This window comes from Phoenix dactylifera, chromosome 6, assembly GCF_009389715.1.
Source record: "Phoenix dactylifera cultivar Barhee BC4 chromosome 6, palm_55x_up_171113_PBpolish2nd_filt_p, whole genome shotgun sequence".
NCBI lineage: Eukaryota > Viridiplantae > Streptophyta > Magnoliopsida > Arecales > Arecaceae > Phoenix > Phoenix dactylifera.
In genome coordinates, this window is record NC_052397.1 from 5,933,678 (window position 1) to 5,950,616 (window position 16,939).

Here is a 16,939-nt window from a genome sequence, read left to right on the forward strand (position 1 = left end):
GTAATCTCTTCCATGGTGAAAGCAGATCAGCTGCTTCTAGCTAGACACGTTACATCACCACAACCCGGTACTGCTTGGTAAGAGGATCAATAATATTCGATGGCCACCGTCAGAAGACGGTTAGCTATTGAATAAAAAAGTTCATGATTGTTTGATGGCTGTCCATCTTCTGAAAATGGCTATGTAGAGACAGAGTAGAGAATCCAGGTTGCTTGCCTTCAGTTCCGCTAAATTCTTGGCTAAAAAGCTTATTCACTCCTAGTCCATGCACTTTTCAATATCCTGACCTCAAGTTCTTCAATGTTAAAGTTTCATGATTAATATATTTATCAATAAAAGTGTTTCATGAATAATCTGGGCTGGGTCTTCAACCCTTGCTTGGCTGTGGGCTGGTCTCCGAGCAAGTATCATTTGCTAACAGAGCTGACATGGTGGTCCAAGCCCAGCCCACGATGAGATGACAGCTCAGACTCTAGTGGCTTTACTTATGGCATGCAGGATTCTTGATGCATGTGATTTCTTACATAGAATTCCCGTCATCTAAATATATGTCCTCTCACTTCATCAAGTTTCTTCCCAATTAATTCTGTAGGACCAAGAAGCATACTTATCTGGAATCGAAGTCTTTCTAATACTTAAACCTTTGAACAATTAATTCAACATCTTGCTTTGCTGATGTTCCATTTGTTTGCAGTGTAGCACCACTTCAAATGGTTTAAATCCAGCTTCATCTGTTGTATATGCTAGTAAGCTATTAAAAGTATGGGGTTTAAAGATAGCCTCGGGCAGACTGAGTTGCCTCCTTTATTACTCGGCACTTCAGAAAGTATGTTTGGACGAGTGTCACAGATATATTCTTTCCTTTATATCAGTTTCTTTCTTTTAACTTGGCAGGTTGCACTCAATGTTGGAGTAATATAAATGCCGGTTTTCACTAAAAAAAAAAAAATCCGACCAAGCAAGAAGAAACTTGCTACCAATAAAAGAATAGCCGAACCCCAAAATTCAAGGCGGAAAGGATGGATGGTTGGCATTGCAAGTAGTGAAGGTCTAAAACTATATATAACCAGATGGAATGCGTCAACCATTTCATGTTAGAGAGTGAATGTTGTTGGTGGCATTACAAAACATGAGGCCTTCCAACAACTTCGCTGCCATTCAAACTTCCCCCCTACCTCATCTCCCTTCTATATCCTAATTCCCCTCTCCCACTCCTTCCGTTCTCCTCTGGCCTCACTTACCCTGGCTGCAACCATGAGGCCAGGAAGCGCCCACTTACTCCTACTTGCCGCCTGCTTCGCCCTCCTCCCCCTTGCCTCCCCCGCCGCCGTTCCCGGCGCCGGCAGCCATCCCCGCCGCACGCCCCTCCCCCCTGTTGACCCTCGGATCATCCCCCTCTGCAACCAGACTCATCTCCCCGACATCTGCATCAGCGCGGCTCGCTCCTACGCCCATGAGTACCCCGTCATCGACCCTACCAACCTGTTCAACATACTGGCCCGCGCGCTCATAGACCGCATCAAAATCGACACAGCCAGGACCAGCGCCATGACCAAGACCCAGAAGTTGGATAAGATGGTGAACGTTGGCATCAACAACTGCCTTAAATCCTACGAGGACGCAATGGAGTACACGGGCGAAGGGATAGAGGCATTCATAACACGCGACATACGAACATTTGTGACCATATTCAGCCAGGTGATCGGCGCATTCAGCGGTTGCAACGACGAGTTCATGGATGTTCCTAACCCGCTGGAAGCTCAGAATGACAGGTTGATAAACATGGCGGGCAACTGCATCCGCATTGGCAAAATGACTTTTAAAGAATAAGCAAAAGCGGTTTCTGTGTGCACTATAGCTCTTCCACGGGTGTAAGAAGTGCTTCTAGTTTCAAAGAAGGAACGCCCTTTATATATGTAATAAAAGAGATGGAAGGAAGTGGTTGGATTTTGTGGGATTGATTTGGAGTTGTGGATCGTGGGTGGGCTTTACGTTGTATTAATTCTTTTGCATCTATGGTTTTTCCTTTGGTTTAACTGCTATGGTTACGGGTGGTTTCGGATTATGGGAGGGCAGCAATTACTTTCCATAGCCATAGATAACTCCTACATCGACCAATGTATAAATACAAGCATATAGATATTGATAAATTCTTTGTTGGTCCTCTCATGCTCGTAACAACTCTATGTATGATTGAACTATCCATTAACTGTTGTAGTAATTTGTATATGTTTTACTGCAAAATATGTGCACTGCTTCTCTAACCAGACGAGAGATCAGGTCTTGGGCCAATAACCTGCATTCTTCATCGAAATCTTGCCAACTTCTGCAATTCAAAGGTGCAACATAAGTTCAGATATAAATAATATATACCAATGCCTGACTCCAACATTACATTAAGAAGGTGAAGTAATTCGTATTCGTTTTGATGGTAAAACTCCAAAGATGACATGCTTTCTAGGAGTGATAGTACAATGTACATGGTCTAAAGGTATAGAAGGTTGTCGAGCCTTTGTTTTTGGTGGTTCAGGACATACCAAAATATGGGTGCTTTAATTCGGCGTTTGGTCCCATTGGCGTCCCCGGCCGGTGCTCGAACTTTCGGACAAAGGTGGTGGGGTAGCATGGTCTTTATTCCTTTAGATCAAAAATTCTAAACAAAATCAAGAACCAAATGCTCCTTCAAATGCGTCCATGGCACGTTGAAGAAAAGCATATCCACAGGAGTCCGTTCGAACTTCCGGGCTGTTTATGATATAGCATTCTTTTAAATGAGCTCTGAACTAGAATACAAAAGCTATTTTTGTAGAAAAGTAAGCACATACATGATGACGAAACGCGAATGCACCAGCTTGCTCAGCTGCCTTTGGTTCAACGAGGTTCCCGTCCTCCCTTGACCTCTTTCTTCTTCCTCTCCCATCCCATGGCAGCCCCATATGATGACGACTGCACCGGCGACCTCCACTGGCGACGGCGACGGCGATTGTAAGATCCCTCTCTCCTTCATCCTCCTCTCCCTATCTTTCCCTGTCTTTGGGTCATTCTTGGCCATCTCATGCTCCATCGCCAACCACCGCCACGACCCTTGCTGCCAGGCTTCCCAAATCTCCAAACCCACCATGATCAAGGCTGGCTGCGACGCTGCTGTTACTGCCTTGTGTTGGGCACTGCGGTTGGAGCGGAATTATGGATATTTTCGCATAACGCACCTACACAAGCGTTTGCCATGATCCACCGGTTTCCGGCAAGATTGGGTGGGTCAAGCTGCGATTCCAATGGCTTCTACGCGTCCTCCTCCAGGAGCTTGGTCATAGGCTGAAAAGTTCTCAGATGTTGATGGGGGCAGCTTCTATTGCTCTGCTTATGGCGCTGTTCTTAGTCCCATACTGGGTGCTGCTATACCATCACCTTGTCACCATGTAATCCTTTTACTGTACTTGGGCTTTCTTTTGGCTTCCTTGTATTGGACTTTGACCCTTCCATTTTCATTTTAACGTAATGAAGAGGTGGCATTTGACCGTTTGATTCAAAAAACGAAAAACAGATATCACTCCCTCAGCGCTACATGCGTTCTATGTCGTGCTTGCCGCTTACCATTTGGGTGTTCCAGGGTTCTCATGCATTTCATGCTTCAATACCAGTACTAGCTCTCACCAGGTCATGGCCAGCCCTTAATCAACCTAAATGAGTCTGTATTGCAGAGTTCCTAGTTTGCATTGGGTATCAGCTAGATCCATTCTAATATTATTTGTAACTACCAAGGGCCTCATCTAAAATCATTAATTTAAAAATATTATTAAGATTTTTTAGCTCTATATAAATATTCAGTATCTTCAGTGAATAATTGATATAGTACTAAACACAGATAGGCCTAATTTATGGCTGTACCACAATCCTTCAAGTTCTTCTACTCTTCTCCTAGGCTGTTTGGGTCTCTCAGATTTGTCTTTCTATGACCTTCCCACTGCTCTGAATGCGATGGGAGTACAGTTCCCAAGGGCCTAACGTTACTCGAGGATAACCTAAGAAAATGCTTACGTATTTAATAAATCATTTTACCTTTGTCCACACTATTGAGATGGGACATTCTTCAACACCTGTTGCTCGTGCTGATATCTTTAGGATTGACAGCTCAGCTGATGGTCAGTGAATGAACTCCATGAACTGCAGCGGGATTGGGTCGAATTCATTCACAGCTATCAACCATCTGAAGAAAAACTGCACACCGGAAATCTAGCCCTTAGAGAAGCTTGCATTGGGAAACGTTTTGTCCCTAAATATATTAGAAAAAGCAGTAAGGATGGATCCACAGTCCAATAATATTGAACTGCTTAAATTTCCAACCAACATAGCCATGTGAAGAAGGCTTGTTTCTGGCTAACCAGAGAGGGGGCCATACCTATTAGAGCACACGAAAGGCTTGGAAGCAATCCAATGTATATTTTTTTAATTATAGTGTGATTATTTTTCTTTAAACATTTATATTGAGGACTAATCCTCTCTCTCTTCACGTGTAAATACACATATATCAGCAAATTGGTAGCAATAAGTCCAGTTTGAAGATGTTCGTATGTTAAAGAGGTTTCCCATCATTAGTTTTCTTTTTAAAAAAATATTGATTCAAAATGTTGACGGACAATTTAAGCCTTAACCATTATAACTATTGTATAAACTCGGATACTAATTTGGCTTTACATCTGACACAACGTTTACAAAGTTTGGAACTGTTACAATGGGTCATTTAGTTGGAGAAAATAGATTGGTGAAAGTGCTTTTCTTTGATAGTGCCACCTTACCAAGCTGGTAACTTTCGTGACAGTTGGATTAGTGAACCCAAATCGGACCCTGCCTTTGCTAGGTTTGGGCGTTCAGGGGCATTTGGGAGAGGGTCCCACTCATATGGCCCGCTACCTACCAATTCCATATAAGAAAGCTCTCCTCCCCATGAAAGTGCTGGCTTGTAGAGCTGGTAAAGTTTTTGGTACTCGAACCAAGTTTTCCGAGATCCAACACCACCTTGCATGAAAGAGCCTCTCTTGGGACATTTATATGACTAGGTCCTCGGGTAGTGCTATCGTTTTAATTTTATCAATAAAATATATGGCAGTAATCCGTCTGCTTTGCTTAAAAAATAATATAATTCAAGCATATCAAATGAGTCAAAATTATCATAGTTGGCATCTACGTTACCTGTTACCTTCCAAATCGAGTGTGTTTATAGAAGACTAATAAAGCCGTAGATCGAGTGGCTTCATATATGGCCAATCATTCAAAATGACCCCGTAGGTTGAAGAAAAGAAATTGCTTAAAACATGCCAAAACTTATTATTTTTTAATTTTTTTTTGGATATATCCATAGGCTCAGCAACACAAAAGCTGAGTTGATGGGAAAAGAAAGGTCAAGCTATCGTTAAGTGTTAAAAGTCTCTTCTTTTTTTTTTGGACTGGACTAAACATGAGTTAAAAAGTTTGGACTTCCTTTCTTGCCAACTTTGGGTGCCAAGATGTGGGGCCAAGGGAGGGAACCTTATGCATGAGAGCTGTAGGTGGGTTAGGCAGCAAGCCCTGCATCCGTAGGTCCCATCCTTTGGATTCCCAAACAACCCTGACCCTTTCTCCCCTTTACCTATCTATCTATGTATCTATCTATCTATCTATCTATTATTAGTTTTATCTCCAAAGAGGTGTCGTTGCAAAATAGAGTGATTTGGGAGATATATTTGTAAATAATGATTTTGAAGAGTAGATAATGCAATAAGACATCTTTAAAGGTATATATTCAAAATAGCAAATTTATAAATGTAATTTAGTGTTGAGGCTTCGCAGCCGTGGAGGAACCGTGTCGGAAAAAAGTAGGGCTCATTAGAATATTCTTAAGATAATTTATATCTAGGCTTAGCATCTTTATCCAGGACTCTGTTAAGTCTATAACTTTTCTTTGCTTTTACTTTTGAGAATAGGAGCGGGTTCCAACTATATATAATTATAAGGGAGTTTTGTAGGAATGTTTTACCCCCACCCTCTCGGGGTGAAATCGTGGAGATAACATCACTTCAAGACTTCAAGACTTGAATACAGACCCTTTCATTAAATGGAGGGGCCTAACTAAGGTGGCATTATTTTGGCCCAATCCACTTAGTCCTTTCGGACCTGGTCTGCTCTAACCTATTGGGGCTCACGTACAAGTCAAGTACTGGTGGCAAATTGAGCTAGGTTTTGGTCAGAATGCCTCAAATGGTTGGGTCAGAAGGTATATATTATCTTACTATTTTTATATTATCTTTAAGTAGTAAATTATGGTGTGAATGCGAGCCATTGGATGTAATATTTATCTAGAGATTTGTGATATATATTGTTATTTTATTTACTTTGTTAGTCATGTCATTCAGTTGAAACTGTGATAAAATTACCCATGGACACAATATAAAGCCTAAAGTTAAATAACGAAAATGGGCAATGGATTGGATGTAGGCCAATAGGTTGGCTATAGGCCGGGCATACGTAACATGTTGGCGAGCCAAGTAGGATTTGGGTTAGAGCCTAGAGGCCTTCTGTAATGGCTCAATCCCTTTGGGCTAGTGGGCATTCAAATGCGTCTATTACACACAATGAGAAGAAGACTCCTTCTTCCTCCCCGATTTTACCAAGCTCCGAGATTCTGGAGCTGATCCAATCACCGATCGGATAAGACTGAGATTCAGTCTATTTAAGGCTGCCTCCTCGTTCGAGCTCCAACAAAGAACACTTGAGACAACAACGCCGATTTCAAGTTTCTTATCTGAATCTCTCCCTTGGATCTTCGCTGGAGAAGTCGCCAGACCACCTCGCTGAATCGAGATGAGTATTCTACGTCTTCTTCTCTTTCCTTTTTAGTCTTTTAGCCATCGTTTATGTTGATTTGGGCTAGCAAATCGTTAGAATTTCATCCGAAATAGGGGTGCCTATTTTTGACTCCTTCTATCATGTTTATCATTGGCGGCCGTCGGGTTTGATCGGGTTTTGTTGCCTCATGAGACCTCTATAGTCGTGTGGCCGTCAGTCGAGGGGGAGGGGGGAGATAGTCATGTCCTAGGACGAGTTTGATGGTGATGATCTTCCTCTTCTCTTCTTCCTTACATCGGCCGATTGTCGTTGCTGGTAATGCAGTAGCTAATAAAAACCAAACATCCTCAGCTCTTTGGTATTCCAGGTACGTTAATTTCGCGGACGAAATTTTTTTTTAGGAGGGGAGAATGTAAAACCCCCCAAAATTAAAAAAAAAAAAAAAGAGGAAAGGGCGGATGGGCCGGCCCGAAAAGACCGGGCCCATCCCCTTTATCACGATCGTGCCCTAGGCACGATCGTGGAAGAAGAGGGAGAGTGCGAAAGGGAGGCGGCGGCGGCGCTAGGTCGATCGCTGGAGGGAGCCGACTCGCCGGAGGAGTTGAGCGTCGGGAAGGCGGCAGATCCCGTGAGCCGGCCGGTCAAGAAGGAGGATCCCCATCAACGCACGAAGAGGCCTTGGATCCGTGGGTTTACTCACGGATTTCTCCACCAAATCCTCACCGGAAGGGCCGCCGGAGCATTCCGCCGGACCGAGGTAAGCCTTGTGCTTCATTACTTTGTTTTTTTAGGTGGTGTTGGTGAAGTTTTGGCCGGTGAAGCCGTCGGAGAGGGATCCGAAACAGGGTACCCCTGTTTCGGCCCCCTTCTTTCGGATCTCGCCGCCGGCGGCCGCCGGGAATGGCCGAGGTCCATGGCATTGTGGTCGGTCGGGACTGTGAGAGAATTAGTTTGTGACTTCTAGGGTTTATTGGAGAAGGGGAGAGATGGATCCGGGATCTTCTTCCTTGAGACTCCATCTCCTCTTTCCTTCTCCCCTTTCCCTCTCGTCAGCGGTGAAGATGGTGGCTGGCCACCGGCGACGATGGCGGCTGGCCACCGGCGACGATGGCGGCTGTGGCGGTCGTGGGCCACCGTGGCTGCCGTCGAGTTGGGGGGAGCCGAGCCACCATCACGGTGGCCCTCTGTCAATGATGGTGGAAGAAGGGGGGGGGGGGGGGGTTCTTTGTCTTAGGAAAGAAGAAGAAGGCAGAGGGCCTTCCGACCTCTGCCGACCTTTTCTTTCATCCCTCCCTCTCTTGGCCGGCCATCATCGTCGGAGTTGTGGCCGATGATGGTTCGGCCAATGGTGGCTGAGTTGTTGTCGGGTTGGGGAAGGAGAGGGCACAGCCACCATGGCTGTTGCCCTTGGATCAAAAAGATTTGAGGGAGGGAGATGTACTCCCAACCATGAAGAGATAGGAATCATCCCTTTATGTTGGTCTCTTTACCGGGACCGGCCATCATCGTCGCGGCGTGGCTGCGGCCACGGCTGGCGACGACATAGGCCGGTGGTACAAGGTGGGAGTCGGGCCACCCCGACTGCCCTAGATTTGGAGGGATTGAGATGTTTGGGGATCTGGTGATGGATCCCATAGTAGATGTGAATTATATTTTGGAATATTTAAATATTAAATAATTTATTTGTGATTTGTAATTGATGTTGTAGAGGAAGGGTCGGCGGAGCCAGGAGGTTTTGATCAGGGGACTCAGCACCCCAGCGCGTAGGTTGTGATTTGGACTGTGTTTGAGTCAGTCTACAATTTCTGTAAGAATCCCTACATCTGAGCACTTCTATGCATATATTGATTTATCGTTGGATTTATTTACGGTTTTGATGTTATTGCTTGTGAGTTGATATGATACATATGAGACGAATTTTTATCAACATATTTTCATTATTATGTTGTTATTGTTTATGAGTTGATGCGGCACCTATGAGGCGTGCATGTTGTTCATAATGAAAATATTGAGATAAATTCATTTGGGAAGAAATAACATATTTTTGAAAATTTATGAAAATATGTGATGTGATGGGAATGTGATTGAACATGTAAAACTAGACATGTAATATGGGTTGGACTAACCTTGTCATAAGATAGCGGCCACGAGCTGATGCGTGGGATAGCCTCCACGGGCTTACGCGTGAGATAGCCTCCACGGGCTTACGGATAGCGGCCACGAGCTGATGCGTGGGATAGCCTCCACGGGCTTACGGATAGCGGCCACGAGCTGATGCGTGGGATAGCCTCCACGGGCTTACGGATAGCGGCCACGAGCTGATGCGTGGGATAGCCTCCACGGGCTTACGCGTGGGATAGCCTCCACGGGCTTACGGATAGCGGCCACGAGCTGATGCGTGGGATAGCCTCCACGGGCTTACGCGTGGGACAGCCTCCATGGGCTTACGGATAGCGGCCACGAGCTGATGCGTGGGATAGCCTCCACGGGCTTACGCGTGGGATAGCCTCTACGAGCTTATGCGTAGGATAGCGGCCACGAGCTGATGCGTGGGATTTGTGCAGTCTTGGACTGGGACATGATCTTGGTTAGTCCAACGCCAGAAATGAAAAGTTTGAAAACTTTGGAATTTGAGTAATATGGGAATGGATCACATAATGTGAAAACAACAAAGGATTTGTGTATATGTACTGATTACATATATTTGTTGTTTGTTGAGCTTTTGAAATGATGAAATGCTATATATATTTTGATACTTGATTATTTTATGCTTTTGTTGTGTGGGGCTGTTGGGATTCTTACTGGGCTGGAAAAGCTCATACTACACTTCCATTTTTTTTTCAGAGGCACTGGATTCGTAGAATCTGTCGGATGGGACAAGAAGTGAGCTCGATCTGGAGTCAGACTGCTAGATAGTTAGAAGTCAATTTATCTTTTATTTATGGACATTTGAAATTATGTAATAAATCAGTACATTGTAGCTGGATTTGATTGAATTACACCAATCTTTGGTTTTGGCATATATGTGAATGTTGTACCTTTTAGGCCTTGCATGATCTTTAGGGCACTGCTCTAGGGCTCATGCGGCCGGTCGCGTGCCGGACCCGGGAGTTGGGTTCGGGGCGTGACAGAGTGGTATCAGAGCTTAAGGTTAAGGTATCCTAGGGTTTATGTTCAGGTGAGTATCAGTGGAGAATTATGATAGAAAAACTATCAGGGATTTGGTTTATAATCACTCGAGATTGTAACAAGAATGATATTGTAATCTAATGTTTAAGACCACTAGAGACTGTGGCCTTAATGGCATTAGAGTTTGACGTTTAAGACCATTGGGGATAGTGACAAAAATTGGAATTTGAGCATATGTTTAAGATCACTCGGGATTTAAGACCACTGGGGACTGTAGCATAAGTGGCATCAGTGTTTGTGGTTTAAGATCATTGGGATTAGTGACAAAATTTGAACCCAAGCATAAGATTAAGATCACTTGGGTTTTGCGACAGAAATATATCATAGCTTAAGGTTATGATCACTAGGGACATGACAATTAGATTCAGTGCTTAAGGTGTAAGATCACTGGGCATTGTGATAAAATGTATGCATCGGTTTGGTTTCGATGCATACGGAAGGAAAGTATAAATTGTCTTTGATCATGATAAGAGAGGTTTGACCTAAGATAAGTGTAGGTCAACAATGGCATATCGAGTATACCATGTTCAGATATTATTTAAATGATTTGAAAGTTCAAATTTGATATGGATTTTGATGTGACTGCACTTTTGGATGTTGCTGCTAATTATTAGAGTGGGATTTGTACGTTGATTTAGTATTGGAGTAAGCTAAGGAGATTTCATAATATTGAAAGGAACGTTCTTCGAAGTTGAAAATGTATGTGGATTATATCTGGTGTTGGCATGTTGGATATTGCAAATAGGTCTATTTCCTATGGATGTATTTGATTATTTTGAGGCCATAGAGTATGCATATTGATGGGAGAATTCTAATTATTTGAATTCTCATGTTTGGATTGGGCTACTGGATTTTACTTATAATTGTAGAAGACTATTTGATGTGTTAATTTAAAACTCAAGCCTAGGTTTAAGATTTGAGCAGGGATCTTTTGTCGTTGTTGATGAAGTCACTAATAAATGTCATATTGAGTAGAGACTTCGGTCATGAGATGCTTACATGAATTATCATATATAGCATTACTGATGGATGTTAAGAATCTTGGTGAAGGAAGATCTGGAGATCGATCGAGTTAAATTCTAGTGTATTGGCTCAATGACTCCTAAACCATTGAATTTGAAGTAAATATTTTGGAAAGAAGATCAACGTAGATTGTTTAATCGAATTGCTGAGGAAATCCATGGTTAACTTATTTTAAATTAAACCTAGATATTTTGGATTCTAAGAAGGTTGTGGAGATCACATAGTGACCTTAAACTTGACTAAAGGATCGGGGGTTAGTTATGGTATGTACACTCTATATAAATTGAGGACAAAAAGATCTAAAGGTTTTGCTCTAGTTCTACTTGAAAATTTGAAATTTAGAGTTTCTTAGTCTCAATGCAAAGTGATACTTTAGTCAGAAATCATTTTGTGACTTTAAAGAATTAAATGAATTAAATCAGAGTGTGCAGCGAAAGTGTGGTGGTTTGACTTATTTTGAAACTGGTTAAGATCATTAATATTTGATCTAAAAGGCATTATGATGAAATACTTGAGTTAGTTTCAGGAGAATGTTGTTGATTCTATGGATCTCTTATTTGTTGGAATGATGTGGGAGAAAGAAAAGAAAAATGATTATAGAATATTAAGAGCATTTGATACTAAAGATTTCTCCTATTTCTGTCAAGCCAATTATGATCTCTGTGTAGAATCAAGAGAAATTAATTTCTTGGGATATAATTATGGCATTTTAATCTAAGGTTGGAAGTTTGGAATTCTTTTGAAGGAGATCAAAAGAACTTACTATGTGTGGTAAATAAAAAGGATCAAGTTTTGAGATGCTGTGATTTTTGTATGTCAAAATCTTGTGAGTAGATACTTCGAGAGGGAGACTATTTGAGATCTCAGGGATGATGTGGGAGAAAGAAAAGTATTGGGTCCAAAGATAGTACATCAAACTGTGGATAAGATACAGATAATCAAAGAACGGCTCCTTACAGCTCAGAGTAGACAAAAGAGTTATGCTGACAATAGGAGAAGAGAACTGGAGTTTCAGGTTGGTGATCATGTTTTCTTGAAAATATCTCCTACTAAAGGTGTGATGAGGTTCGGAATTCGTGGCAAATTGAGCCCTAGGTTTGTTGGTCCGTTCGAGATCTTGGACAGAGTTGGAGAAGTGGCATATCGTTTGGCCCTACCACCAGCTTTATCAGGTGTACATAATGTATTCCATGTTTCAATGCTGAGAAAATATATTCCAGATCCGAACCATGTGGTAGATTTTGAGCCTATAAGTCTGCATGAGGATCTGACTTATGACGAGTACCTGGTTCGGATTGTGGATAGAAAGGATCAAGTGTTGCGACGTCGGACCATTCCTTATGTAAAGGTGCAATGGAGCAACCACTCCGAAAGAGAGGCCACTTGGGAGCTCGAAGAAGAAATAAAAACCAAACATCCTCAGCTCTTTGGTATTCCAGGTACGTTAATTTTGCGGACGAAATTTTTTTTTAGGAGGGGAGAATGTAAAACCCCCCAAAATTAAAAAAAAAAAAAAAAAAAAGAGGAAAGGGCGGATGGGCCGGCCCGAAAAGACCGGGCCCATCCCCTTTATCACGATCGTGCCCTAGGCACGATCGTGGAAGAAGAGGGAGAGTGCGAAGGGGAGGCGGGGCGGCGCTAGGTCGATCGCTGGAGGGAGCCGACTCGCCGGAGGAGTTGAGCGTCGTGAAGGCGGCAGATCCCGTGAGCCGGCCGGTCAAGAAGGAGGATCCCCATCAACGCACGAAGAGGCCTTGGATCCGTGGGTTTACTCACGGATTTCTCCACCAAATCCTCGCCGGAAGGGCCGCCGGAGCATTCCGCCGGACCGAGGTAAGCCTTGTGCTTCATTACTTTGTTTTTTTAGGTGGTGTTGGTGAAGTTTTGGCCGGTGAAGCCGTCGGAGAGGGATCCGAAACAGGGTACCCCTGTTTCGGCCCCCTTCTTTCGGATCTCGCCGCCGGCGGCCGCCGGGAATGGCCGAGGTCCATGGCATTGTGGTCGGTCGGGACTGTGAGAGAATTAGTTTGTGACTTCTAGGGTTTATTGGAGAAGGGGAGAGATGGATCCGGGATCTTCTTCCTCGAGACTCCATCTCCTCTTTCCTTCTCCCCTTTCCCTCTCGTCAGCGGTGAAGATGGTGGCTGGCCACCGGCGACGATGGCGGCTGGCCACCGGCGACGATGGCGGCTGTGGCGGTCGTGGGCCACCGTGGCTGCCGTCGAGTTGGGGGGAGCCGAGCCACCATCACGGTGGCCCTCTGTCAATGATGGTGGAAGAAGGGGGGGGTTCTTTGTCTTAGGAAAGAAGAAGAAGGCAGAGGGCCTTCCGACCTCTGCCGACCTTTTCTTTCATCCCTCCCTCTCTTGGCCGGCCATCATCGTCGGAGTTGTGGCCGATGATGGTTCGGCCAATGGTGGCTGAGTTGTTGTCGGGTTGGGGAAGGAGAGGGCACAGCCACCATGGCTGTTGCCCTTGGATCAAAAAGATTTGAGGGAGGGAGATGTACTCCCAACCATGAAGAGAGAGGAATCATCCCTTTATGTTGGTCTCTTTACCGGGACCGACCATCATCGTCGCGGCGTGGCTGCGGCCACGGCTGGCGACGACATAGGCCGGTGGTACAAGGTGGGAGTCGGGCCACCCCGACTGCCCTAGATTTGGAGGGATTGAGATGTTTGGGGATCTGGTGATGGATCTCATAGTAGATGTGAATTATATTTTGGAATATTTAAATATTAAATAATTTATTTGTGATTTGTAATTGATGTTGTAGAGGAAGGGTCGGCGGAGCCAGGAGGTTTTGATCAGGGGACTCAGCACCCCAGCGCGTAGGTTGTGATTTGGACTGTGTTTGAGTCAGTCTACAATTTCTGTAAGAATCCCTACATCTGAGCACTTCTATGCATATATTGATTTATCGTTGGATTTATTTACGGTTTTGATGTTATTGCTTGTGAGTTGATATGATACATATGAGACGAATTTTTATCAACATATTTTCATTATTATGTTGTTATTGTTTATGAGTTGATGCGGCACCTATGAGGCGTGCATGTTGTTCATAATGAAAATATTGAGATAAATTCATTTGGGAAGAAATAACATATTTTTGAAAATTTATGAAAATATGTGATGTGATGAGAATGTGATTGAACATGTAAAACTAGACATGTAATATGGGTTGGACTAACCTTGTCATAAGATAGCGGCCACGGGCTTACGCGTGGGATAGCCTCCACGGGCTTACGCGTGGGATAGCCTCCACGGGCTTACGGATAGCGGCCACGAGCTGATGCGTGGGATAGCCTCCACGGGCTTACGCGTGGGATAGCCTCCACGGGCTTACGGATAGCGGCCACGAGCTGATGCGTGGGATAGCCTCCACGGGCTTACGCGTGGGACAGCCTCCACGGGCTTACGGATAGCGGCCACGAGCTGATGCGTGGGATAGCCTCCACGGGCTTACGCGTGGGATAGCCTCTACGAGCTTATGCGTAGGATAGCGGCCACGAGCTGATGCGTGGGATTTGTGCAGTCTTGGACTGGGACATGATCTTGGTTAGTCCAACGCCAGAAATGAAAAGTTTGAAAACTTTGGAATTTGAGTAATATGGGAATGGATCACATAATGTGAAAACAACAAAGGATTTGTGTATATGTACTGATTACATATATTTGTTGTTTGTTGAGCTTTTGAAATGATGAAATGCTATATATATTTTGATACTTGATTATTTTATGATTTTGTTGTGTGTGGCTGTTGGGATTCTTACTGGGCTGGAAAAGCTCATACTACACTTCCATTTTTTTTTCAGAGGTACTGGATTCGTAGAATCTGTCGGATGGGACAAGAAGTGAGCTCGATCTGGAGTCAGACTGCTAGATAGTTAGAAGTCAATTTATCTTTTATTTATGGACATTTGAAATTATGTAATAAATCAGTACATTGTAGCTGGATTTGATTGAATTACACCAATCTTTGGTTTTGGCATATATGTGAATGTTGTACCTTTTAGGCCTTGCATGATCTTTAGGGCACTGCTCTAGGGCTCATGCGGCCGGTCGCGTGCCGGACCCGGGAGTTGGGTTCGGGGCGTGACAAAAGGTCAAGCTATCGTTAAGTGTTAAAAGTCTCTTCTTTTTTTTGGACTGGACTAAACATGAGTTAAAAGTTTGGGCTTCCTTTCTTGCCAACTTTGGGTGCCAAGATGTGGGGCCAAGGGAGGGAACGTTATGCATGAGAGCTGTAGGTGGGCTAGGCAGCAAGCCCTGCATCCGTAGGTCCCATCCTTTGGATTCCCAAACAACCCTGACCCTTTCTCCCCTTTACCTATCTATCTATCTATCTATCTATCTATCTATTATTAGTTTTATCTCCAGAGAGGTGTCGTTGCAAAATAGAGTGATTTGGGAGATATATTTGTAAATAATGATTTTGAAGAGTAGATAATGCAATAAGACATCTTTAAAGGTATACATTCAAAATAGCAAATTTATAAATGTAATTTAGTGTTGAGGCTTCGCAGCCGTGGAGGAACCGTGTCGGAAAAAAGTAGGGCTCATTAGAATATTCTTAAGATAGTTTATATCTAGGCTTAGCATCTTTATCCAGGACTCTGTTAAGTCTATATCTTTTCTTTGCTTTTACTTTTGAGAATAGGAGCGGGTTCCAACTATATATAATTATAAGGGAGTTTTGTAGGAATGTTTTACCCCCACCCTCTCGGGGTGAAATCGTGGAGATAACATCGCTTCAAGACTTCAAGACTTGAATACAGACCCTTTCATTAAATGGAGGGGCCTAACTAAGGTGGCATTATTTTGACCCAATCCACTTAGTCCTCTTGGACCTGGTCTGCTCTAACCTATTGGGGCTCAGTACAAGTCAAGTACTGGTTGGCAAATTGAGCTAGGTTTTGGTCAGAATGCCTCAAATGGTTGGGTCAGAAGGTATATATTATATTACTATTTTTATATTATCTTTAAGTCGTAAATTATGGTGTGAATGTGAGCCATTGGATGTAATATTTATCTAGAGATTTGTGATATATATTGTTATTTTATTTACTTTGTTAGTCATGTCATTCAGTTGAAACTGTGATAAAATTACCCATGGACACAATATAAAGCCTAAAGTTAAATGGGCTTAGACCAAGGAAAATGGGCAATAGATTGGATGTAGGCCACTAGGTTGGCTATAGGCCGGGCATACGTAACATGTTGGCGAACCAAGTAGGATTTGGATTAGAGCCTAGAGGCCTTCTGTAATGGCTCAATCCCTTTGGGCTAGTGGGCATTCAAATGCGTCTATTACACACGATGAGAAGAAGACTCCTTCTTCCTCCCCGATTTTGCCAAGCTCCGAGAATCTTGAGCTGATCCAATCACCGATCGGATAAGACTGGGATTTGGTCTATTTAAGGCCTCCTCCTCGTTCGAGCTCCAAGAAAGAACACTTGAGACAACACCGCTGATTTTAAGTTTTTTATCTGAATCTCTCCCTTGGATCTTTGCTGGAGAAGTCGGTAGACCACCTTGCTGAACCGAGATGAGTATTCTACGTATTCTTCTCTTTCCTTTCTAGTCTTTTAGCCATCGTTTATGTTGATTTGGGCTAGCAAATCGTTAGAATTTCATCCGAAATAGGGGTGCCCTATTTTTGACTCCTTCTATTGTGTTTATCATTGACGGCCGTCAGGTTTGATCAGGTTTTGTTGCCTCATGAGACCTCTATAGTCGTGTGGCCGTCAGTCGAGGGGGAGGGGGGAGATAGTCATGTCCTAGGACGAGTTTGATGGTGATGATCTTCCTCTTCTCTTCTTCCTTACGTCGGCCGGTTGTCATTGCTGGTAATGCAGTAGCTGAAGGCCGGCTATGGCCGCCATCGTCGGGGCTAGGCCAC

The 16,939-nt window shown here is 43.7% G+C and overlaps 1 protein-coding gene across 1 annotated transcript; it reads left to right on the top strand.

Moving 5' to 3' along the window:
- The first annotated feature begins 1,254 nt into the window (after positions 1-1,254).
- LOC113462386 lies at positions 1,255-1,830 on the top strand. The gene has a single exon (XM_026802542.2). The coding sequence runs from the start codon at positions 1,255-1,257 to the stop codon at positions 1,828-1,830; it is 576 nt and encodes a 191-aa protein (XP_026658343.2).
- The last annotated feature ends 15,109 nt before the right edge of the window (positions 1,831-16,939 follow it).

Excerpts from the sequence above, each read along its gene's own strand:
- LOC113462386 (XM_026802542.2), top strand. The coding sequence starts at position 1,255 with ATGAGGCCAGGAAGCGCCCACTTACTCCTACTTGCCGCCTGCTTCGCC.